This window comes from Euprymna scolopes, chromosome 27, assembly GCF_053919585.1.
Source record: "Euprymna scolopes isolate OS-2025 chromosome 27, ASM5391958v1, whole genome shotgun sequence".
NCBI classification, from domain to species: Eukaryota; Metazoa; Mollusca; class Cephalopoda; order Sepiida; family Sepiolidae; genus Euprymna; species Euprymna scolopes.
The window spans coordinates 37,599,190-37,624,512 of record NC_136508.1 but is presented as its reverse complement, the minus strand read 5'-3'; the positions used below and the strand labels follow the sequence as shown (position 1 = coordinate 37,624,512).

The following is a 25,323-nucleotide window of genomic DNA, read 5'->3' as shown; positions in this document are numbered from 1 at the left end:
GGCCGACTTCTCCTTCGAATTTGATTTCATCTCCTGTCACCGTTCTAGCACCCTTACTTGACTTTTTCAGAGTCGGTTTATCCAGTTTTTTCCAAGTGCTAACGTTTATTACCGACAAATCTGCTCCAGAATCAAGTTGAAATTTTATTTGTTTGCCGAAAATATTAGCCAACACATATTTTCGTAAATTGTCTTTCTCTTTGTCGTTTGTTCTCATTCGGTGTACTCTATATTTTGTTCTGCAACAAATACTCTTATGTCCGACTTTGTCGCAATTGAAGCATCTGATATTTTTGTAAAGACAATCCTTTCCCCAATGTTTTTCATCACATCTTCCACAATTATTACTTGGTCCCGATTTTCTATAGTTCCTTTGACTTGAATCGTAATTTCGTTCTCTGTAATTAGAGTTTGAGTATTTATAACTCGCGTAATCTTTTGGATTTTGACGAGTCTCACACTTTCTTTACCCTGCGTTTCTACCAGATTTTTTAATCTTCCTTATGTACGACACTCCTGCTTCTTCTATAACTCTGGAGTCTTTTTTTTAGTGATACTGCCCTTTGACAATCTTCTGCTAACTTTTGCAGTGTCAGACCTTGTTCTGTCTCTAATTTTGAGAGAACGCGTCTTCGGATCTCTGATTTTTTTGTAGAAACTAGCCCCTGTGCAAAAATTAAACATTTGAAGTCGTCCACCGTAAGTTCCGATAATTTAAAATTGTCGCAGTGTTTATTCACTACTGACGCATATGTCAGGTAGTTATGCTCTTCCGTTTTCTTAAGGTTCATACACGACCATCTCTTGTGAAAAAGAGACATGTTCGGTCCGAATAATTCCTTAAGAAGTTTTACGGTCTCAGCGAAGTCTAACTGATCCGTTCTCCTTGGCAATATGAAATCAACAAATTTGCAATGTTCACTGGTACCAAGCTTTCGAAGTAATAAACTTACTTTCTTTGCGTTTGACCAGCTTTCACAATCTGTTTCGAAAATATCTTCATACCTCTTAAAGTATGCCTCAAAAGTTTTATCCTCTTCCGGTAGGTACGTGAACACATCTATGCTATTCACAATTGTTGCGTTGGAAAAAGTCGTATTGCTTTCCTGTGCAGAATTAGTCGCTACCCTTTCCAACAAATCCTTTTGACCAAGTTGCATTTGCTCTATACATTTAAGAAACCGATCATTCTGTCTTTCGTCTCTTTCTTGTTGTCTTTCGTCTCTTTCTTGTTGTCTTTCGTATCTTTCTTGTAGTTCTTTTTTCTGTAATTCGTCTCTTCCTTGTAGACGCCTTCTTTGTACTTCGTCTCTTTCTTGTTGACGCATTTGCATTTCGGCGAATATCTTGATAAGATTCTCCATTTTGTTTTTTCAAATTAGTAAATCAGTCACTTTTACAATTTCCTTTCTTTAATAACTACGAACAACCGATTCATTTTGTTACGTTATTAATTACGTACAAGAAAGAAAAAAAAAACCTTCTTAGTACACTGAGAAAAAAAATCACTTTTTCTTTCAAAACAGTCTACCTAATAAGTTCACGGTATCCAAGCGAAACACTTTTTTTGTGTGCACTTTGCAGAAAGGGTTACTGTAACTTTCAAGTTTTTTTCTCTCGTAGGCATTTTGAAATAAAGTGCTTGCTGTTTTTTTGTTTTTTTTTTCAAGTGTCCCAGGTTTTGAATTTCCTTTTCAAGTAGTCACAAAAAAAATCTTGGTGACAATTTCGTAGTTGTTGTGTTTTAAACATTGAATTTCCGAGTAAATTTTTTTTTTCAATCTTTGACGAGTAAGTATTTCCCGAATACCACTGTTGAGTTTGATAGTGTATTTTCTCACGCGTAAATCTTTTTTCGAAATCCCGTCGCCACTGTTGTATCTGTATCAATAACAACACGAACGCAGAAAGTAAAGGTAAAACAAATATATTAAGACGAAAAGATAATACATAAATTACAAAGATGCAGTTGTACTGCAGTTGGAAGATTGTCCGGCAGAGGGCGTGTTAAAGTCTTTCATGGAGCAACCGGCACATGCGTCTTGCCTATCATGCGTTCGAACACAGCTCCCCGGTCTTGCTGACTTGATACCTTTATCTATATCTTTTCACCCACGTATGCTAATTAGTGGGCGTCTCCACAACAATAACATTTTCTCTTTGTAAGGAAACATCATTTTGTTGGTTACTCTTGGCTACGAATGGAAACAAAGTTGATATAAAAAATATATTTTCGCGAAAATTATCTTTACTTTCATCATATTTTGCTTAAGGTAAAATATTTGAATATCAAAACCTATCTCTTTACAACCCCCTCCTTTTCATAACCTATCATACTTTCATCAATCACAGTCCATTTTTTTTGTATGCTGTTTTTTTTACCCCAGTACACGACAGGTACTTCTACTAGTATATATATACTAGCATGGGTGCCTGGCGTTGCCCGGGTGCTTGGAGGTGTGTGTTGAGCAAAAAAAAAAAGTCGTAGTAGGGAAACAGGCGTACTGCGAAGGAGGAAAAGAACGGGAAAAACCTGACGTCTTTGCTGCCAAACCGGAAGTGACGTAGGTTTAAATTAAGACTAGACAATCGAAAAAAAAGGGGATGAGTTTTAAAAATATCGGTGAAAAAGTGCCCAGTTGAGAGTGAAGAAATTAATGTTTTTAGCCAATTTTTCGGTATTTGTCGTCTGAAGGGTCAAGCTTCAAAACGATACTGATCTTTTGAAAATCCATCGCCTCTGTCGAAAGTTTTAGGCAGACATGCAAACATACATACATACATTTATATATTGATAGCTCAAATTTTCGACCCAAACTGATTAAAAAGCTTCCCCTATTCCTGAATACCCTTTATGTAAAATTTCAAATGTTTAGGCCAGAAATTGTCTGAGTAATTTGTTAGAGACTGCAGAGGTCAAATTCTTTTAAACTTTGACTCCTATTATGACCCCTTAAAATTTATTGTTTGGGGCTCAAATCAAGTTATTAAGTTAGATCCATATCCAGGGAACCTATATCTAAAATTTCAAGTGTTTATACGCAAAATTGTCGGAGGAGTTTGGTAGAGTTCTCAAAGGTCAAATCGTTGAACTTTGACCCCTTAACAGCAAAATTTCTGACCGGAAACAGTTTCCAAAGATTTTTCCAAATCTCCATATCCTGTATATTAAATTTAGAGTCTGTAGACTTAAAATTGACAGCGTTATTGTGTAGAGAAATGTACAGAGACAGACAGACAGACATATATATATATATATATATATATATATATATATATATATATATATATATATATATATATATAAAATGAAAATTACAATTGAATTTACCGAAATGATCCAAGATGGTAAAATTAAAGTATTTTATAAATATTAAAGCATTAATATTTATAAAATTATCTCAGCCAGATATAAAAGTTCGATAAAACCAAATAGGAAATAGAGCTTATAATATGAGCAAACAGTTAATAAAATATGTTTAAAAAAAACACTTTGAAATGAGTTAAAAACATATTTAATCTGAAAAGGAAACACTAGATAAATGGATAGTCCTTAATCTGGGGAGTTTCGAAGAAATACTCTCCTTCTCATCAGAGGGTAGGAATTAGCAAAATGCGGGATCGGATTTTTGCATACAAAAGTATTTGATGAAACTGCAAGTAATTCAAAGATCTTACTTGAAAACAAAATAAGTTAAGCAGAGGGAATATAGTGAAGAAAAAGGTGATTACACATGAATGGATAGTCTGGTGGAAGATAAAAAATCCAGTGACGGTAAAATCCAAATGTAAAACTTCAAGAAAGTTAAAAGAATTTCCATTTGTACAAGTAAAATCCAAGGAAATCTCGTAATTGGAAGAAGATGGTCAATAATAATCCAAAGGCAGAAATCCATGGAATAATTCACAAAAATGTGTACAAGGAAAAAAATAATATTAATAAAAGAAAAATAAGATGTGCTTTTCACTCTACTTCCGAGACATAACTATAAATAAAAAAGATCTAGGAAGAAAAAGGAGAGAGAGAAAAAAATGATAAAGTTAAATATAAAATATAAAATGTATATATATGTGTGTGTGTGTGTGTGTGTGTGTGTGTGTGTGTGTGTGTGTGTGTGTGTGTGTGTGCGTGCGCATATATATTTTTATGTGTATATATATATACATACATATGATTAAAAGAGATATAGAAATAGTTTCGTTGTTGAATCGATCATTGATGTGCTGGCTTCACTTTTGATTGATTCCTTTGAACATTTTGGAATTAATTGATTTTAGATTTGTAAAAAAAATATTTTTAAATCTTTGTTTTATTTTTGATGCTAGAAAATAAGTTTATGTTTGTTGAACTGATCTACCCTCACAACATTCACTCATATTTCCCCCCTCTCTATCTATCTATCATTATGTATGTATGTATGTATGTATGTATGTATGTATGTATGTATGTATGTATCTATCATTATGTATGTATGTATGTATGTATGTATGTATGTATCTATCTATCTATCTATCTATCTATCTATCTATCATTATGTATGTATGTATGTATGTATCTATCTATCTATTTATCTATCATTATGTATGTATGTATGTATGTATGTATGTATGTATGTATCTATCTATCTATCTTTATGTCAGGTCATGTCATATGCTACTGGTACTATGTAACCCAGTACTACCTGCCTCATGGTCGGGTCACCGGCGACTAAACTGGTTCCCCCACCAGACTTGTTTGGTGAGGAGGGCGGCTAGTCTCCCTGAAGGATTAAAAACAAGACCTTACAAAGGGCGAATGAACTCTTTTTCTGGGTCAACGGCCAACTAGCACCGTGTATATTTGTGTGTGTGTGTGTGTGTATATGTGTATTGGGGTAGAGACTGCTCCCGTAAGCCGTGGCGAAGGAAACCTTTCTAAGAGAAGCAAATCTTTGATTTAAAACAACCATAAAGCGGAAGACCATTACCCGCATTAAGCTGGTCTGCAGTTTAATTTGTTGCTAGCTATCTTGCTCTTGCTTGTTGCTGGATCTCAACATTTTGAACCGAGAGAGAGACTTATCTGTCGTACAAAGCTAAGACTCTGTAACATCATATTTGTATAGATACTCCCTCAGGTATTTGGGCTCATGGATTTTAAATGTCTGAGGGAGTGGCACTTGTCTGACAAGACGTTGCAATCATCATGTATGTATCTATCTATCATTATGTATGTATGTATGTATGTATCTATCTATCTATCATTATGTATGTATGTATGTATGTATCTATCTATCTATCATTATGTATGTATGTATCTATCTATCTATCTATCTATCATTATGTATGTATGTATCTATCTATCATTATATATGTATGTATGTATCTATCTATCTATCATTATATATGTATGTATGTATGTATCTATCTATCATTATGTATGTATGTATGCATCTATCTATCATTATGTATGTATGTATGTATGTATCTATCTATCATTATGTATGTATGTATGTATGTATGTATCTATCTATCTATCATTATGTATGTATGTATGTATGCATGTATGTATCTATCTATTATGTATGTATGTATTTATGTATCTATCTATCTATCTATCTATCATTATGTATGTATGTATGTATCTATCTATCTATCTATCTATCATTATGTATGTATGTATGTATGTATCTATCTATCTATCTATCATTATGTATGTATGTATGTATGTATGTATCTATCTATCTATCTATCTATCATTATGTATGTATGTATGTATGTATCTATCTATCTATCTATCATTATGTATGTATGTATGTATCTATCTATCTATTATTATGTATGTATGTATGTATGTATCTATCTATCTATCATTATGTATGTATGTATGTATCTATCTATCTATCTATCATTATGTATGTATGTATGTATGTATGTATCTATCTATCTATCATTATGTATGTATGTATGTATCTATCTATCTATCTATCTATCTATATCTATTATGTATGTATGTATGTATGTATGTATCTATCTATCATTATGTATGTATGTATCTATCTATCTATCTATCATTATGTATGTATGTATGTATGTATGTATGTATCTATCTATCTATTTTCTATCTATCTATCATTATGTATGCATGTATGTATGTATCTATCTATCTATTTATCTATCTATCATTATGCATGTATGTATGTATGTACGTATGGATGGATGTATGTATCTATCTATCCATCTATCTATCTATCTATCTATCTATCTATCCATCCATCTATCTAACTATATATTAGGTTGAGAAGTAAATTCTTGCGGAAATATTTAATTTTTATTTCAAATGATTTATTTTCAAATAAGTTATTTTTATAACTTTACTTTATATATCATTTTACAGTGCATTTTCGCACTATCTAATCATTTTAAATTACAATCGTTTTAAAACAATTATGTCTTCTTTTCAGAACATTGAATACAAGATGGAAAAAATAAAATTTACACAATTTTCTTATGTTAATTCAAGCTAGGCCGAAAAGCTGCTGAAACAGCTCGCGATATCAATGAAGCGTTTGTCCCAGGAATCACTACTGAACGCACAGCACAATAATGGACTATTATCCTCATCTTTTTAGTTGTTTCACGACGTTTTGGTCAAATATTCCTCTGGCCTTCGTCAAAATAAAATATATAGCAGCTCTGTTCTAAAATTGATAACGATCGATTAATTATATTATTTAATTGAAATTCATTATTGAGATGAGTACGGACCCGACCATGGAAGATCAGATAATAAATAAACGTGGATTTATAAGACCAAAAAATTCAACCTTGATCGCCCTTTGGGGCCCGTGGCGCAGTGGATAGAGACGTTGAATATCTACAGTTCTAAGTGAGAATTGTCTGAAGATAGCGGTTTCAATCCTACCCAAATACGGCCAGAGGCTTACTTGGCCAAAATATGGTGAGACGACAACAACTATGGATGGCAGTAATTGCTGAGAATGCGATTAGGAGATTCGGAGTTCCTATCTCGTAACGGTTACCATCTGACGAAGGCCAGAGGAATAGTTGGCCGAAACGTCATGAAACAACAACTAAAAAAGATGAGGATAATAGTTTGCAAATAAATAAAATTAATCGATTAATTAGTTTAGAAACAAATTTTGTACACACAAACATACAACATAATGATGATAGCTAAATTTATAACCTTTATTAACCTTCATTAAAATAAATTTTTCTTTTCTTTTTTTTTCAGTTGTTTACGTGGTGGTTATTTCGGTCTTAAGTACCATAATCCTAATCTTTATGATTGGTTTGATATGGAAAAGGTAAGTGGAAACTTGTTTATGCATGAGGAGGATGTTGTAGTTTGCTTGAAACATTGTGTGTAGTGTGAAAGAAGTTGTGCTTGAAGGCTATATCAATGCGGTTTTGTCGAAAAAAAAATCGTTGGATATCAGACAAGATAAAAACAATTACAATATTGAAAGATTTCAATAATTTTCATTCATAAAATATAATATAACCAGGATGCTGTCGTGTTTTGTTTTTAATTTTCGAGATATACCTCATAAATACATGTCCACCGAATGATTACACACATTTTTTTTCTTTTCCATCTTCCTGGAGATAGATAGATTCTGACCCAGAAAACAGCAGTTCTTCCCACTTTGTCTGATACATCGTTTATAGAATGTGAATAGTAAAGGACAAAATAAGTCCCAGTATTCTCTGCACTCTGGAAGAGTGGAGGTTTGATTAGTGCTCTCTCTCCTTAGTTGTTTCATCCTCCTTGACCCTTCTCAGCTGTTTTATGTAATATCAACCGAGACTAGTGGCTTTTGTTGGGGTGAGGGAGGAGATTCTTCTTATTATTATTATTATCATTATTATTATTATTATTATTATTATTATTATTGGATCACAAGGAGCTTTCACACGGGCTATAAAGGATCTCTCCTTGAAAATAGCCTGTGGTGTTCTCTAGAAGCTGAGTGACAACAAGTCTCCCCAGTTTTCCAGTGCTCTTCACCTCTTCTGTAAATGGATTTGCATTATCACAACAGCCGCCCACCATTGATCTCTCGCTAGTAGCGGCTATTATTATTGTTATTGTTATCATTATTATTATTTATTTTTTTTTTTTTTTTTTTACTGACTAAGAGTAGTCACACAGACCATCATCAATGATTTCTCTTTGATACACAACAAACATGTGGTGTTCTCTGGAATCTGAGTGACAACACATCTTCCCAGATTTTCAGTACTCTCCACCTCAATTAATTTTGCAAAAATATCTGCATTATTGCAACAGCTGTTTACCATTGATTTCTCATTGGCAGCGACCATTGGTCTTCACTGAGATTTGGTTGGCAATAAGCCTCCCCAAGTTCCCAGTCCTCTTTGCATTCATCCAGCAGAGGTCTGGCTAGTGCTTTCTCCCCTCGATCTTTCCATCCTCCTTGACCCTCCTCACTTATTTGGTGTGGTGCCAGGTGGTGCCAGTTTATGATGACATACACACAAAATAAAAAAAGAAAAACGGGGGGGGGGTACCTTACAATTAGACCATTTTATTTTTCATGATTCCATGTGATATTCCTTTGTATTTTACATCTGTAGCCGTTTTTGTGTCCTGTTTGTGTCTGTAGTTCATGTGTGTTACTCTCCCCATTAAAGAGTTTTCCTTAATATTTCAGCAATTTTCATTATTGTTATCCATTGTATCTTATCAATCATCCCTCTGATTCCAATCTCTCCCATTTTCTTTTCAAAGTTTTCAGCTATTGTTCCTAGCACTCCTATTATTAGTGGTGTTATCCTGACCTTTTTCATCTTTCATATTCCTTTGAGCTCTCTGCCCAATTCCATGTATTTGCTCTGCTTCTCCATCTCCTTGATTTTCACTTTGTGACCTGCCGGAACGGCAAAATCTACAATCTGGCAGACCTTTTCCTTATTGTTAACTATTATGACATCCGGTCTTCTTGCTTGGATGGGTTTATCCATTTGCATATTCATGTTCAATAGGATCTTGTGACTTTCATTTCTAAGTACTGCTGCCGGTTTGTGCTTGCACCATTTGTCTGAGTGTTCAAGATGCAATTGTGTGCGTAATTGCCAATGTACTGCATTCCCCACTCGATCGTATCTATTTTTATATTCTTTTGGGGCTGGTTTGCCGCATTTTCTTATTATGTGGTTTATTATCCTCTTTCTTTGTCCGCAGAGTTTGCATTTGCTGTTTTCTTGTGTCTTGTCGATCCTTGCTTTGATGTGGTTGATTATTATTATTATTATTATTATTATTATTATTATTAAAGGAGTCATTATTAATGATTACTCACTGAAAATAACTGATGATACTTCCCTGGAGTTTGATTGACAACAAAATACCAACGGTTTCCAGCACTTTCCACTTCTTTCCATTGAAAATCATTTTGTGTTATCACAACAGCCACTTATCATGCTAACAATAGTCATTGGCCTTCTCTGGAATTGAGTAGCAATAAGCCTCCCTAAGGTTCCAGTACTTTCTGCAACCTTTCAGTAGATACCTGATCGGTGCATCTCCTCATTAGCTTTCCATTTTCCTTGACACTTCATGACCATTGTCGATTATTACTATTTGCCTACTAAAGGTTTTCATGTCACTTTTTATCAGTGATTACTCACTAGCAATAATAAGTGGTGTTCCCTGGAGTCTGAGTGACAACAAATCTCCCCAGATTCTCACTACTACTACTACTACTACTACTACTCACTAGGAGTTCTCATGAAGACCATCATTAGAGATTACTAACTAATAGTAGCCAGTAATGTTCTCTCCAAATTTCCAAATCTCCACTTCTTTCAATAAGATTTGCAAATGAATTTGTGTTATTGCAACAGCAGGTTATTATTGACTTCTCGCTGAGAACAACCATTGAAATTTGAGTGGCAACAAGCCTCCCCAATACCCCAGCCACCTTCACACTTATCTAGTGGAGGTTCGATCAATGCTTTCTCTCCTCAGTCTTTCCATCCTCCTTAACCTTTATTTACTATTTGGTGTGGTGACAGTCGATGCTGACACTACATTTGTTTTTTTAGGGAAAAGGATAGTTAGCTTATAATTTTGCGGTTTCGATTTTCTTGGTTCCATGTGGTGTTTCTCTATTTTTTATGTGTTTTACTTCTTTTGTGATTAATTTATGATTGGTTAGCGTTTGTCAATCATGTGAATTAGTTTCTATATTTGAGGATTTTTTCTTAACATTTCTGCATTACCGTCTGTTGTATGGTCTGAGTCTTCCCCTTGATTCCAATTTCTCCTAGTATTTTTCCCCATGTTCTTTGGGACTGTTCCTAATTGTCCTATAATTGTTGGTATTATACTGATGTTTTCATGTAATTATTATCATCATTATTATTATTATTATTATTATCATCATTATTATTATTATTATTATTATTAATAATAATATTATTATTATTTTTATATTTTACAGGTGTTCTCTTTCTGACAAATGCCCTTGTAATCGTCCACAAAAACATTCGGAACAAAGACCCGACATTTTAACGCATTTTCCAAGTGATGGGAACATCATGACTGGTGATATCCTTGCCCAAGAATTTGAAGCAGCAGCAGCCGCTGAAGTTGGGAGAAACAGAAACGCCCCTGATGGAGACGAAGAGTCCGTTTCACATTACGAGACAATTTCAGTCCCTCATTACACCGATTTTCCTCAGCGGCCACGTCCGAGCCTACCCATATCGACCTGTCCACGCTTGGCTTCCTACATTGAAGTGCTACCCAGGTAAAATACGACGGCTCGCTTTAAGGAATGCATCAATATCAAAGACTATTATCAGCATCATTGTATCCACTTCATTGAACGACCAAACTCTTAGAACTGTTTCTTTTCCTCTCATGACACAAAACTTTTTTGATTCTGCTTATTCGACAAATTATGTTTTCTATCTACGACATCAACTAGTAGAGGTCATCAGACATTCAAAATGAACATTTCCTTTCTCCATTATTGAAAGTCAGTTTTGGGGGCTTTTTTAACCTCATGAGACTTTTTCAGTTCCTCATTATTACAATATGGCCGGTTATTGTTTATCACTTATGTGGATTAGCCTTTTTTGCCCCGGGGTGTAATATTTTCATAAACAAAACATTCAACAAAGCGCATTCACACAAGTGCATACTCACTGCATTTATATGGTTTTGCTAGTGAGCGATTAAGAAGCACAAATCAATTAATGAAAGTTGTTTTTACAAACGTGACCATAAAAGAGAGGTTAAAATTAATTCTTTCTTACCTAATTTTCTCACTTAGGCTTAAAATGATCGACGAACAGCCATGTTTCTTGGGAGCATATTTTAAATCTGCCATAACGTGATTTTGATTGGTTGAAGGAAACTGTTGATTTGAGCTTTTGTCCAATCAAGAGCAGATACGTAAATACAATATTCACTGCATTGCTGCAGCTTTTGAACAAATATGAACAAACATAAGAAAATGTTAATTTAGAAAACCATTCTTTATGCTGGTTGCAGCTTGTCATCAGTTTTTCCAATCGAGAAACAATTTCTTTTAACTTTTTTTTTCAAACGTGTAAATAAAGGAAAAATCCAAACTTCATCCTGTGTTTTTTCTATTTCTGATTTTATTTGATGAGGATTGATTATTCATATAATTTGCATTCTTCAAACTATTGTTATCGTATGCAGTATTATTTTCACAAAATTTCGGTCAATGTAACCTCCTACCTTCTTCTGGTATACTTGTTGAACTCGAATTTTGAATAAAAACCTTTATTTCCTTCGTAGGAGTAGCATACTTTTGTTCCATCAGCCATCAGACTGGATAGAAGTCCTAAGTAATTCGCAATTGTATTGTTTGGTCGCCCACACTGAAGATTGAACCTTCAACCCTAAGAAGAATATCACTTGACTACTGAATTTTTCGAAATACTCTAACCACTGCACTATGGATCCTTGATGTTATGTGTATTTTTATCAACCTTTTAACTTGTAACATTTTCATAAACAAACTGTTCGCACAAATTTACATTGTACCAAAAGTTCGTTTATATCAAATCCAGTCGCCCTGGAAAAAAAAGAAAATTTGCAACCAATGTTACATCTATGTTTCTCCAAATTGACACGCTTGTCTTTCCAACCAAAAAGCAGCTACAACAAGCAAGAGAGATCATTCTAAAAACTTATCACACGCACAAAAAATAGAACTCTTATTTCTCAATACAAAGGAGATAACTTAACAGACTCGAAAAGTATTTGTTAGTTTACTCATTAGATAGATCCAGTCATGGACAATATCGTTCAAAGCATATGTATAGTTGTGGCACAAATAATTCAATAGTAATTGAAATGTTGTAAAATCCAATAACCAATCTACTAGAGAATTGAACACAAGAAATTCTTTTGTGTAGCCAAAGTCTCTCATTATTATCACCAATTCTGCTCACTGAGTTTAGTAAGACCGCCATTTTCATACCTGATGTCTCTAAAAAGATTTAGAACCTAATATTGATTTATCAAATCTTTTTTTTAATTTTCTCTGCGGCAAATATATATTTTTAAAAAAGTGCTTCCTATCATCTTCAAACTACAGGTCAATAGTCATCGAGCTGGATTTTGGCTAACAAGTTGAGGGTGACAGGCTTAACAGCAACTGGTAGTACATGTGCCCTAACTCTTAGGTAATGCTAAGAATAACTGCTCTATTGTGGTATGATCGACGCCATTTTGGAGTGTCTTTGTGTATAACTAAGAACCACACCAACATTTAATATGAATAGAGGGGTGAAAGTAATGTCATGGTAATGAAAAACATGTGGAGGATACATATAAAACATGTGGCGGATACATATAAAACATGTGGCAGGCATAATAACATAATAAAATGAAAATACAATGAAACATTACATTAACAGAAGAGTCAGCAAATATTATATGCAGTCGTTCAAGTGTGATTTTCAGAGAAATTAGAATCCAAGAGAAGAGTAAGATTTTAAACGGACGGATATAGAGTAAACTTTTAAAATCTTAAGGAAAAGCGTCAAATGCGGAAATCAACTCAGATAAAATAATGATAAGCAGCCATAGAGAAGTTGGCAGGCATTTGAAGCATAGAACACGAGAGAAAAACCAGAAAACTGAAATCACAGGAAATTTTATAAATCCCCCCCCCCCCAAATAAAAGTGTTGATATAAACCTTGGTTGATACCTAAGAAAATAATTGTGAAATATCAAAGGTGACGAAAAGATCAAAGAGAAAAATCGCTAATCTACTTTGTCACCACTTTTTTTGTTGGGAGATATAACACATGAGAAATATTTGGAATCAAGTCTCCCCTTGCTGTTATTTCAGATCATTTTAAACTGCAGCGGCAAGTTTTAGTCTCCTCTCCATCAAGGCCAGAGGTTTTGGGGAAATATATATATATACAAAATAAATCAATTAATAAACTCATTGTATACAAAACATGTACAGTTTCAAACTACAGCTCAACAGTCATCAAGCTAAATTTTGGTTGACAGATTGAAAGTGATAGGTTTGACAGATTGTGTGGCTGATGTTTCTGACTGGTAGTACAGAAGCCTTAACTAGTAGATAGCACTAAGAGTGGCTGCTCTATCAACAGTTGTATAATACCAAAATAAACTACATCTGGTTGTGAGGCTCTAGGTGGTGAGCTTGATAGAGTATGGAATTGCCCCTTAGTTGTCATGACACGCGTATAATATATACATCTATAAAACAAATTAATCTATAAACCGAGTGTGTACGAAACATATATACGGTTGCAGCATAAAATGAATCGATAACAATTGATATACTGCAATTCACATACTCAATAACTAATCAACCAAGCGATTGAGGACTGCTTTTTTTTAAATCTTTTTACTCACATTCACCAAGGAACATGCATATCGCCGCTTGGAAGAAAGGAGCCACTATTTGGCAGCAAATCTAGGAAAGATTAACAAGATGTTGGTTTACATTACATTTAAACTACTGCATATCAGTGCAGTCAGAGAATCAAGTAGCAGGAAGGGAATTCCAAAGTCTAAATGCTTGAGGCAAGAAACTTTTAGAATAGAGAGTTTTCTGGCATTTAGGGACCTCAACAGTGAAGGGGTGTGATTTTGTTGCTAAGCAGGTTTGTCAGAGATATGTACGTTGAGGAAATACAAGTGCAATGAGGTCATCAGAACACATTTCACTAAAATATTTGTAAAACAGACACAGAGATGCAACATTGTGGTGATAAGACAGGGGTTTGAGCTTAGTTGACAAAGTTGCTTTGGAATTTGTTATTCCTATGAAACTTCCTCCTTTAGAGGAAGCCAGCTTAACCTGTCTAGAGTTAAAAATGCTTGAAAAAAAAGGCAAAAAAAACAAAAAAAAAACAAACAAAAAAAACAAAAAAAAAACAAAAAAAAGCAAAAAAAAACATGCTCACTTTTTGAAATAAACAATGCTTTTCACCTCAAGACAAACAGAAACAAACAGATATTTTCGAATGGTCTTTTCTTCTCCCAGGTGAAACTATACAATTTGCTTCACTGATTAGATTTTTGGTAACTAGCTGTCCATACCCGGCGTTGCCTGGTAGTGTACTTTTACCGTCATCAATAATTTCTGTATCTGTAATGTAAAAAAAGAAAATTTGAAAAGTAAACCAAACAAAGGGAAACAACTCCGTATTCATCAATACAAAGTTACTTCTGATTAGATAAAATGATTTTGCAAACAAATTAAATTGAATTCCATATTTTCTTTTTAAGAACATGCACAAACGTTGCAAGAAACTTTTTTTTCAAAATTGATGAACAAAAATTAACGATTGATTGTTTAGGAGTAAAGCTATTGATGGGCAAACTTAACAAACAGACAAATTTTTACATTATGTGCATTAGAAGTGAAACGTGAGAGTTAAGCACATGTGTTGCATGGAGAGAAATGATATCAGAAAGATATGATGAATGTCTAATGTAAGTCTTAAAGACAGACTTAGTTCTGATGAACTCTAAGATTATATCTAGACCTTATAGGGAGATGAGTACAGTGCAGGAGACTTAGATGGTATGGCCACATTGGAATTAAGAATGAGGCTTCTTGGTTTAATGGATCTAGAACAGTTGCGGTAGCAGGACTAGTTAATAGGGGAAGACCAAGGAAAATATGGAAGGAAAGAGAGATAAATAAAGACCTGGCGAAGATAGTTTAGTTTGAACATTTATTTCTGAAAACTACCCAGTGCATGCCAGTATATAAAATGACCGTTAAAACCAACAATGATGATGATGATGAGGATGAGGATGAGGAGGAGGAGGAGGACGATGATAATGATGATGATCCTCCCTTAAGTCGCCCTTGTTATTTAATTGGATCCTAAGACAAACTAATTTATCAAGGTGACAATGAACGTAATTACAATACTGAAACTGTAATGAGATATCGCTTTAAGAATTCACTCACATCTTCATTTGGGAGCAAATTGGACAGTGAATAGAGACAATTAATAGACAGCATTGAAAGCCATGATAACAATGATCATTCGAAGAAAAATCGACAAGATATATTGCCAGAGATTCCCAAAGATCTTCATCGGCAGTCAATTGAGTACTTAAGATATATAAAATGTTTAAACATGCCTGCATGTGTGTTCGCAGCACAGGCCGTGACCGTCCACTTGTGTTTGTCTGAAGTCAGTGCTCGATTCAAACATGGTATCATCTCCATTACCGTTGCTGTTGATTCTCCTTATAAAATAATATCTTCAGTTTAAAAAATATAAAAATGTTTTATCTCAGCAAAGAACAATGGAACTAGTTTTATCCTCTAAAAAAGAAAACGAGAAATAAAGAAAAATGTATCTTCCAACTGGACGCAAATAGTTCTGTACTGCCACAAAAGCAAAATTAATACTACCATTCCCTTTTGCATTATATTAAACCTTCCTTTCCCTACAGTGAAAAAGAGACAATTCTGATTCTTTGGCCTTCCTCTCGCCGGGTGGCCCTGCTTGCTGACTCGTCCCCCACCGCCTGCTATCGTCCAGAGAGACGAGGGTAGGTGTGGGTGTCCTTTTAACGACAACAGTCAGAGAGCTCATGCGACTAAGTCCAGTACGCACGCGTTTATAAAAACTGCTACATAATGTATCTTACCAATGTTTCGCAGTGTTAACTTAAAAATAAAATAATCATTCAAGTTAGTATTTGTGTTGTGTCTTATTCATATGAGATAACAGCAACTATTTACAATGGTGACCCCGCCTAAAGAACACTGCACCTCATCAAAAGAATTTTACACTAAGAAATGAACAACGTAAACTGGACTCGTACCGAAAAGAAATGAAACACACTTTGGAATCTTCAGGAAAATACAAGTGATTACTCATTTTAGTCGCAAACGTTTCAAAGAAAACCTTCGACATAAGTACAACAATACTATATTTCCCCCCTCCTTCCTAGTCAACACACACACACACAAAAAAAAAAGAAAAGATACACACATATATATATAAAAAAAAAAAGAAAGGAAGAAAATGGAAGAATCCAGTGTGCAACAAATAAACATAAAAACTCCTGAATTTATGGAAACGGCAGTAAATGGCTGGTTTTCCATTCTGGAAGCCCAATTCCACCTACGCAACATAACAGCTTCAACAACCAAATTTTACGCTGTCATATCATCACTGCCTGCAGAAGTGGTAGCTAAAATACCAATATTTTAGAAGGCAGGAAATATGAGGAACTAAAATGCTCCTTAATTGAGTCCCACGAAAGGACCAAGCCGGAATTGCTCGACAAACTAATGTCAACTAACACTATAACTGGCCGCCCTTCCGCTTATCTTCAAGAGATGCTGTCTATTGCAAAAAGAATAGGTATTGGCGAAGAGATTGTTCTTCATAGATTTTTACAAGCCTTACCCGCAACAATTTCCCCAGTCATTGCCTCACAGAAAGAATTAAACCCATCTCAACTAGGAAAACTAGCGGACGAACTAATGCCCTTGTTAAATAATATAAATGCAACAGCGTTTACCGCTCAGCAATCTCAACATATTGACAAAAACAAGAGCAACGTTCGGATACCGATAGGTGTTAAACCATTTTTCCCCGAACAAAGGACAAGGATATGTAGAGCACATATTTACTTCGCGGAACAAGCCAGAACCTGCAAACCCTGGTGCAAATGGCCAGGGAAGCGAAACATAAAAATGTTACCAAGCTCACGCCCACCCACACCCACACCAAGTGACTCGGAAAACTAGTTGCGCGAGCCATGTCCGTCCCCTTGAGTTCGCAACTACTACAAGTCAAAGCAAGACTAGGGACAAAAACATTAAACTTTATTGTAGATACAGGCGCAAGTATCTCGATAATACCAGCAGCCATGATAAACGGTGTCACATTACACCCAACACCAGTATCGCTAACCACTGCCAACGGTGAGAAAATAGAATGCCACGGCCAAGCTAACCTCGAAATTGGGATACCAAGTTTGAGAAGATCATTTTCCTGGACATTTGTTATCGCAAACGTCACCAATCCCCTCCTCGGACTTGATTTTTTAAATAAATTTGGCCTTACAGTGGACTGCAAAAATAGAACAATTTACAACCCAGTTACTACCACCAAAAAAAAGTTACTGTTAAATTCTGCAGCACCAGTAAATGTGGTCATAAATGAAATAGAACTGCCGGTATTCATAAGAAAAAGCCTGGATAAACACTCAGAAATTATTTCTCCGCACACCAACAAAAACAGTGAGTACTGTGGTGTTTATCACAGAATCGACACAGGCAGCCACTCCCCAGTCTTCGCTAAATCCAGACAACTGTCCGCTGAAAAGCTGACGGCGACGAAAGAGGAATTCAAACGTTTGACAAACGAAGGTGTAATAACCCCTTCAGACAGCGAGTGGTCAAGCCCACTACATCTGGTAGCCAAACAAAGTGGAGGCTATCGTTGTTGTGGAGACTACCGCGCCTTAAACAGCATCACTAAAAGTGATAGATACCCCATCCCCAATATAAACTCCTTTACGGCTAAACTCGCTGATAAACAGCGATTTTCGAAAATTGATTTGATTTTGGCATATCATCAAATTAAGATGCACCCCGATGATATTCCAAAAACTGCCGTAATCTCGCCGATGGGACTCTATCAATATGAATACATGCCGTTTGGACTAAAAAACGCAGCGGCTACATTTCAAAGATTTATGGACAAAATTTTCCGAGATATCGACTGTGTTTTCATTTATATAGACGACATATTGATCTTCAGTGAAAACGAACAATCCCACAAACAAGATATCGACACAGTTTTTCAAATCTTAGAAAACAACAGCCTAAAAATATCTCTTTCCAAATCCATCTTCAATGTGACATCTCTTGACTTCCTAGGATTTAGAATCAATTCAAAAGGAATTACACCAACTGCAAATAAAATTAAAGAAATAGAATCTTTTCCGTGCCCTAAAGATGCAAAAAGCCTACGCAGATTTCTGGGTATGGTAGGATTTTATAGGAAATTAATGCCAGGATTTGCGAAATTAGTCTTACCCCTATCTGAGAGAATGAGACTAACACCGAAAGGTTTAATCACCTTAAATACATCGGAAAAAGAAGCCTTCTCTACTATGACAAAAATACTTGGTAACCTAACAGAATTACCCCACCCTCAACCAACTTGTACCCAATATCAACTAGTAACGGACAGCAGCAAAGATGCAGTAGGTGCTGCCTTACATCAAGTCATCGATGGAACCCCAGTACCAATAGGGTTTTTCTCAAAAAAACTCACAGCAACACAGACGAGATATTCCACTTTCGACCGTGAACTTTTAGCAGCATATTTGGCTGTATTACACTTTCGCCACATAATAGAAAGTCGCGAAGTATTGCTTCTGACAGACCATAAACCAATATGCGGTGCATTTCACAGTCTAAAACCTGCAAAATCAGATAGGCAACAAAGACAACTAGCCATCATCACAGAATTAATTTCAGATATTGCCCATGTGAAGGGTGACCAAAATATAGTTGCAGATTGTTTATCTCGCCCAACATTTGCTGTACAAATAGATATGTACGACCTCCCTGCACTCGCAGATGCACAGAAAAGAGACACCGAAATACAGTCCTATCCAGACTTAAAGAAATTCACATTATATGGAAAAGATCAATTTGTGTTATGTGATACATCAACGTCATACCCTAGACCTTTTGTACCATATACACTACGGAAATCTATCTTCAACAGCTTGTATTCAGTATCACATCCTGGAATAAAATCATCTATCAAAATGATTAAGGCTAGATTTTACTGGCCACATATGGATAAAACAATTAAAGAATTATGTGCATCATGCACATCTTGTCAACAAGCAAAAATATACAGACATACTAAATCACCAATTCAAACGTTGGAAATACCATCATCAAGATTCCAGACCGTACACATTGATATAGTTGGACCATTACCCCCAGCAAAACGTGCCAACAATCCTTATACAAGCCCATGTCGGTATGTTTTAACATGTATAGATCGAACCAGTCGATGGATAGAAGCACAAGCTATAGCAGATATTACAGCACAAACTGTAGCAGAAGCTTTTGTTGACACATGGATTACTCGCTTTGGTGTTCCACTGCATGTCATAACTGACAGAGGCACACAATTTGAAAGCGAACTATTCCTTGAATTGTCTAAAATTATTAGATTCTATAGATTACGAACGACTTCTTATCATCCGCAATGCAACGGACTTATAGAAAGAGCACATAGAACTATTAAAGCAGCTATAATGGCCCGAAAAGAATCTTGGATTTCAGCTCTACCAATAGTCCTCTTAGGAATTCGAAGTATGCCCAACGACTATAATTTTTCCCCATTTTATGCGGTCACAGGTACACAAATGTTATTACCACAACTAATGATTGGTACAGAAAATACAGAAATAATTACACAAAATTTTACAAGAGAACTACACAAAACTATGGAAAAATTTCAACTATTTACAGTTCATTCAATTAAGGCCTAAAGACACATCTGTCCCTTAGACCACTGGCCTTTGGGCTAAGATCCAAGTGTAGTATCTGTTCTAATGCTACACTTAATTTATCCTTAGTCAATGTAGGAAAATCCTTCTATACTAAGGCAATTTTTATTTTTCTACTCCCAGCATAGCCCTTATTGGGGAGCTGGTTTTACCTCTCATTAAAAACGACGTTGCTTCTATGGGAAAGCAAATAAATAAAAACATAAACCCAACTGACCCCCCCCCATGTCTTTCTGCTAGAATATATATGTAGATATCGCTTGAACCACATCAAAGAGACAACACAAGATCATCAGCTGTTAATCTATGGGCATTAAAAAATCTGATATGAACATTACTTTTGGAAAATCTCAAGTAAATTATAATCATGGCATAGATCCCCATGACTGAAGCAACATTAATTTTTCAACATGAACCTCGATTTAAAGGGGTAATAACTTCTCCAAACAAGGAAATCAAATTTTATGAAGCCAGAAAATTTCCATCTACAAGCTCGCTATCTATGCATCTATGCACCTGGCTAAACATGCAACCGGGTGCATGTTTAGCCAGGTGCATAGATGCATGTTTAGAAGGAGAGTATTGTAAACCGGTGCATGTTTAGAAGGAGAATATTGTAAACAAATTGACATTTTGAGTAAGCCTTATGCTATGAATTAACAACTAGAAACTATCCTCGAGTGTTTTCTGTGTCTCCGTACAAGGCTTTGTAAGGACAACCTGGCAAGAGGATACTTCGCTCTATAAGTAAATCCTTTGATGACAACTGCACGCTCTATAACAGACATGAGGGGAAAAGGAATGAGCAAATATCCAATGATGAAAACCCTAGAGGACACTCAACCAGACCAGATGAATTCTTGTCCTGAAGTCCATTAAGATCAAGAAACCACAAGAAAGATACAACATAACAGAGTTTGTCAATTGGGCAGAAGAAAATTATTCTCCTTAACTTCTTCATTAACTAAAGGAATATTTTGATAACTATGAGGTGCCTTCACTAAGTTTCCACACTTTTTTCGTATGGCCACTTTTATTGATAATACACACATGAAACTGTAGTCCCCTTCAAAGTAATCTCCTCCGGCTGTGATGCACTTGTTGGTTGTACTGTTCGAACAACTACTGGAAGGCCCCATGGAAGTTCTCGTGTAAGCATGTTAATGACCTTCGTCACAATCTCTTTCATCTCCTCAACTGTCTCATAACAACATCCTCTAAGGTTTTACTTGAGCTTAAGGAATAACGAAAAGCAAGATCTGGACTATAGGAGTGAGGAACTGTCTTGATGCTCATCTTGGTCAAATAGTCTGTGACAAGGATGGAGTTGTGGGTTGTTGCATTCGCACAAATCTTCCACATCTTCAGTTCCTTGTGTGTACTGTTCCCACACTGACATCAAACTGTGCACTTATTATCTCTATAGACAAACGACGGTGCTTACCTATGAAATTTTTAGATCCTGAAACCATATATATATTTTTTATTAATATCAACTATTACCATCTTTTGCATGTTTGTGGAGAGCTGGACTAGTTGATAGGCAAAAAAAAATAAATGGTACAAAATGCTGTGAAATATAGATTTCAAGGAAGTAGGATGGAATAAAGATGGACACCTTGCCTAAGGGTGTCTAAGGCAGTTCACTGTTATACCTAGGACTAATTCTGCTTAACACAATAGATGGAACCTTGACAGGCCAGATTGGACCTGGGAGTAGCGGTAACTAAAGAGAAACCCTCAAAGCTCCCTAATTATTTGGGTCTCATGTCAACCAAAGCATCCTATTTTTTTTTTAACAATCCTTTTAAAAAAATTCAATATAAATTACGCAAAAAAAAAATATATATATTTTCGTGAATTCTACATATAGTCATGGGGAGAGCGTTACGAATATAGACTCCAAGTGCTTACGACAAAGTGGAAGATAAGCAGACATATTAAAGTGAGTAGAAGGGATGGAGGAGTGCAAGTTAGTTTCACTTAGTGCTAAAATATCTGGGGATTTTGCTAGAAGAAATGATTCTACATGATCTATATTAGTTCTAAGTTCACGGATATTTATAAATGCGGATCTCAAGGGAGGAGGCGAATCGTTGTTTGAGTGCATCTGGTTTGATCGTTATTTTGGATTGAGCTGTCATTTTATCTTATTTTGTCGTTTCAGTTCAGGGTGTGAGGGGTGCTAGACAAAACGGATGTGCAACACAAGTAGACCATCAGTCAACTCTTCATCCACAGGAATGTGCCCTTGGGAATGCCCACCAAAGATGAGTGCATACGCAACATGGCACTACAAACATCCCAATATGATACAACTGATGATAGAGCAGCTGCTTTAAGCGCTAGCAAAGAGTTAGGGTTCTTGTACTGTCAGTCGGAATACAGCAGCCGGACAAACTGTCAAACCAGTACCCTCAAACCTGTTTGACAAGAGTTGCCCAGTCCAATCATGTTAGTAAACAAGCACCGCCAAAATGCCCAGGTTTAGGGGAAGGGAATGAGGCGGATACAGTTCTCTATTGAATATTATATTGCACCTAATAAGTCATTTCAAAAGTTTTAAAAAAATAACTTGGGTGCCGTCAGCTAGAATCCAACACCCAAATTTTTTTATTTCAATTTTTTCTTTAATTTAAAAAAAATTTATTTTCTTTAATTTTTTTATTACTAACCAGTCTGGGTGCCCAGTGTTGCCGGATGTTTGGAGGTGTGTGTTAAGCAGAAAAAAAAAAAAGTGATAGTAGGAAGGCAGGCTGAAACCCATAACGCAAAGGAGGGAAAAAAATGTGAAAAAAAAAAAACATGACATCTTTGCTGTTGCGTCCATCGCCAAACTGGAAATGACGTAGATTTAAATTAAGGCTAGTCAACCGAAAAAAGGGGATGACTTTTGAAAATATCAACGAAAGAAACGACCCCCTCCCTATAGAAAAGTGCCCAGTTGAGGGTGAAGGAATTAATGATTTTAGCCAATTTTTCGATATTTGTCATCCGAAGGGTCACACTTTAAAACGATACCAATTTCGTGAAAATCCATCGCCTCTGTCGGGCGGGGTGGGGAGTGTTAATCAAAACATAAGAATAAGCGAAGTAAAAAAAACTAACGTAAGGCAAACGAACAATAAAGAAAACGCGAAACAGAAAAACGAACGTTTAAAAAAGAAAACAAAAAAGAACACGTGAAAAATGGCTTAAATAACCCTGCTTCGGGGGGTATCCGGCATTGCCCGGGTGTTTTTGGGTGTGTGTGGTTGGGTGGTGGTGGTGGTGGGGGGGTGTTAATGAAAACCTAAAAAAGAAAAACAAATGTTAAAAAATCTGAAAAACACGTGAAAAATGGCTTAAATAACCTTGCTTCAATATTAAAATTTTAAAAAATCAAAAAAAAAAAAAAAGAAGACATCTCACACCACAATTCAAACCCAAAACCTTTAGATAATGAGGCCACACTCTAAGCAACTGAGCTAAGACGACGTCACCGAAATCATGTCGCTTTTTCAAATATTTAAAGTAAATCAGGTTATGACGTCGTATGACGCATGCATAAAAGCGAATTCGTCATGAGAGGAGGGTTTTTTCTTACCCTCCCCCCCTGTAGAAAAGTGATGATTTCAGGGTGAAAAAATTAACGTTTTTGGCTAATTTTTCGATATTTGTCGGGTGAAGGTTGGAAGTTTAAAATGATATCGATCCGGCGAAAATCCATAACCCATGTGGAAAGTTTTTGCGAGACATACGAACATACATACATACAAACATTTTCGCTTTTATATTTTTAGATGATTTACTGCATATAAAACATAAAAATTAGTTTCTTTCTTCTCACTATACAACTGAAGCTAAAATAATGTTGCTACTTGTTATTCCTTTTTGTTTAAAATTGACTACACTACTACAGGTTGTCAATTGAATGATAATGAATGTTATGAGAGAATTGAAATTTGATTTTTTACAAGGTTTGTGGCAAGAATTTGTTGACATTGGACTTGAAGATGACCATAGCTTGCAGGAAAGCAAATCCAACCTCTGTTCCATCACTGCAATATTGCATCTATGCATCTGTTTTGCAAGTACTTTAATGGAATGTGCTCTGATGAACAGCTAGCACTTGTGCCCCCCTCGATGTACATACCCCTGATTAAACAGACAAGCACAAAAAATCTCACCCATTTATTGCTGAGGTCCCAAGATGCTGAAAAGCTTTCAATTCTAACAGATTCTTCTCTCAAACTGCTAGACTTTGGAATTTCCTCACGATTTCCTGCTTCACTGATTGTACTAAACTGCACAAGTTTAAATGTAATGTAAACCAACATCTCCTTCCATAGTCCCTTATGGCCAAGTGACAATATGTTTTGTTTGGAGTGAACAAGAGTAAAAAAAAAAAAAAAGCTGCGCGTACATGGTCCCTCTCTGATGCTGCATGTGAGATGACGCCACAAAATATTTTGGCCAAGTTTAAGAAAGATTTAATGAGTGGATCAAACACTATGGGTCAAAAAGTGTCATTATTGGCCATTTTTGACCTCTTTTGAGCCGCTGGGGACGCTGAATCCTAGAGATAATGGTGCAGTTTCAGTCCTTAACACATGTATATTTCAGTTTACCACCATGAAAAACCACTATATAGTCAAACATATCAAGTTTTTGTTTAGAAATATGAAAAAAGAGGCACAAAAGGGGCGTTTTTAGCATTGAAAGTCCCTGGGGACGCGCACCAGAATTTTGCCAGGGTCACCCATACTGGATTTATATTAAGAACAATGGGCTTCACATTTTGGCCAAGTTTCAGAAAAATCTAATGGATAGATAAAAAGTTATGATGCAAAACGTGTCATTTTGGGACATTTTGGGCCCCTGGGGACGCAACGGGAATTTTTGCAAAAAAATGTTTTTTACTGTACACATCTATTTAATGAAATACCATTTGTGGCAAAATTTCAGGAAAAACTAAGACAATTATCTGGCAATTGTCCAGACTAACGGACGCCACTGAAAACATAGGTTCCTCTCTGATAAATCGGTGGACCAAAAATGCGTTTTATACATAAACTAATCCATTGTTTATATATTATTTTTAATTGGAATTCATTATTGAGATGAGTATTATTTATATTAGTTTTTATTTTATTGCGGACTATTATTCTCATCTTTATTAGTTGCTGTTTCACAACGTTTGATCACCCTTCGGGGCCCGTGGTGCAGTTGATAGAGACGTTGAATCTCTACGGTTCCAGAT

General features: G+C 35.6%; 1 protein-coding gene across 1 annotated transcript in view; it reads left to right on the top strand.

The window, feature by feature from the left end:
* LOC145248833 (uncharacterized) overlaps positions 1 to 11,615 on the top strand; it is a 112,951-nt gene extending 101,336 nt beyond the window's left edge. Inside the window, exons 5-6 of the mRNA XM_080110529.1 lie at positions 7,238 to 7,310; positions 10,473 to 11,615. Coding sequence (XP_079966655.1) covers positions 7,238 to 7,310; positions 10,473 to 10,785 — 386 coding nt within the window. The 3' untranslated portion in view covers positions 10,786 to 11,615. The remainder of the gene's footprint in view (positions 1 to 7,237; positions 7,311 to 10,472) is intronic.
* Positions 11,616 to 25,323: the final 13,708 nt, after the last annotated feature.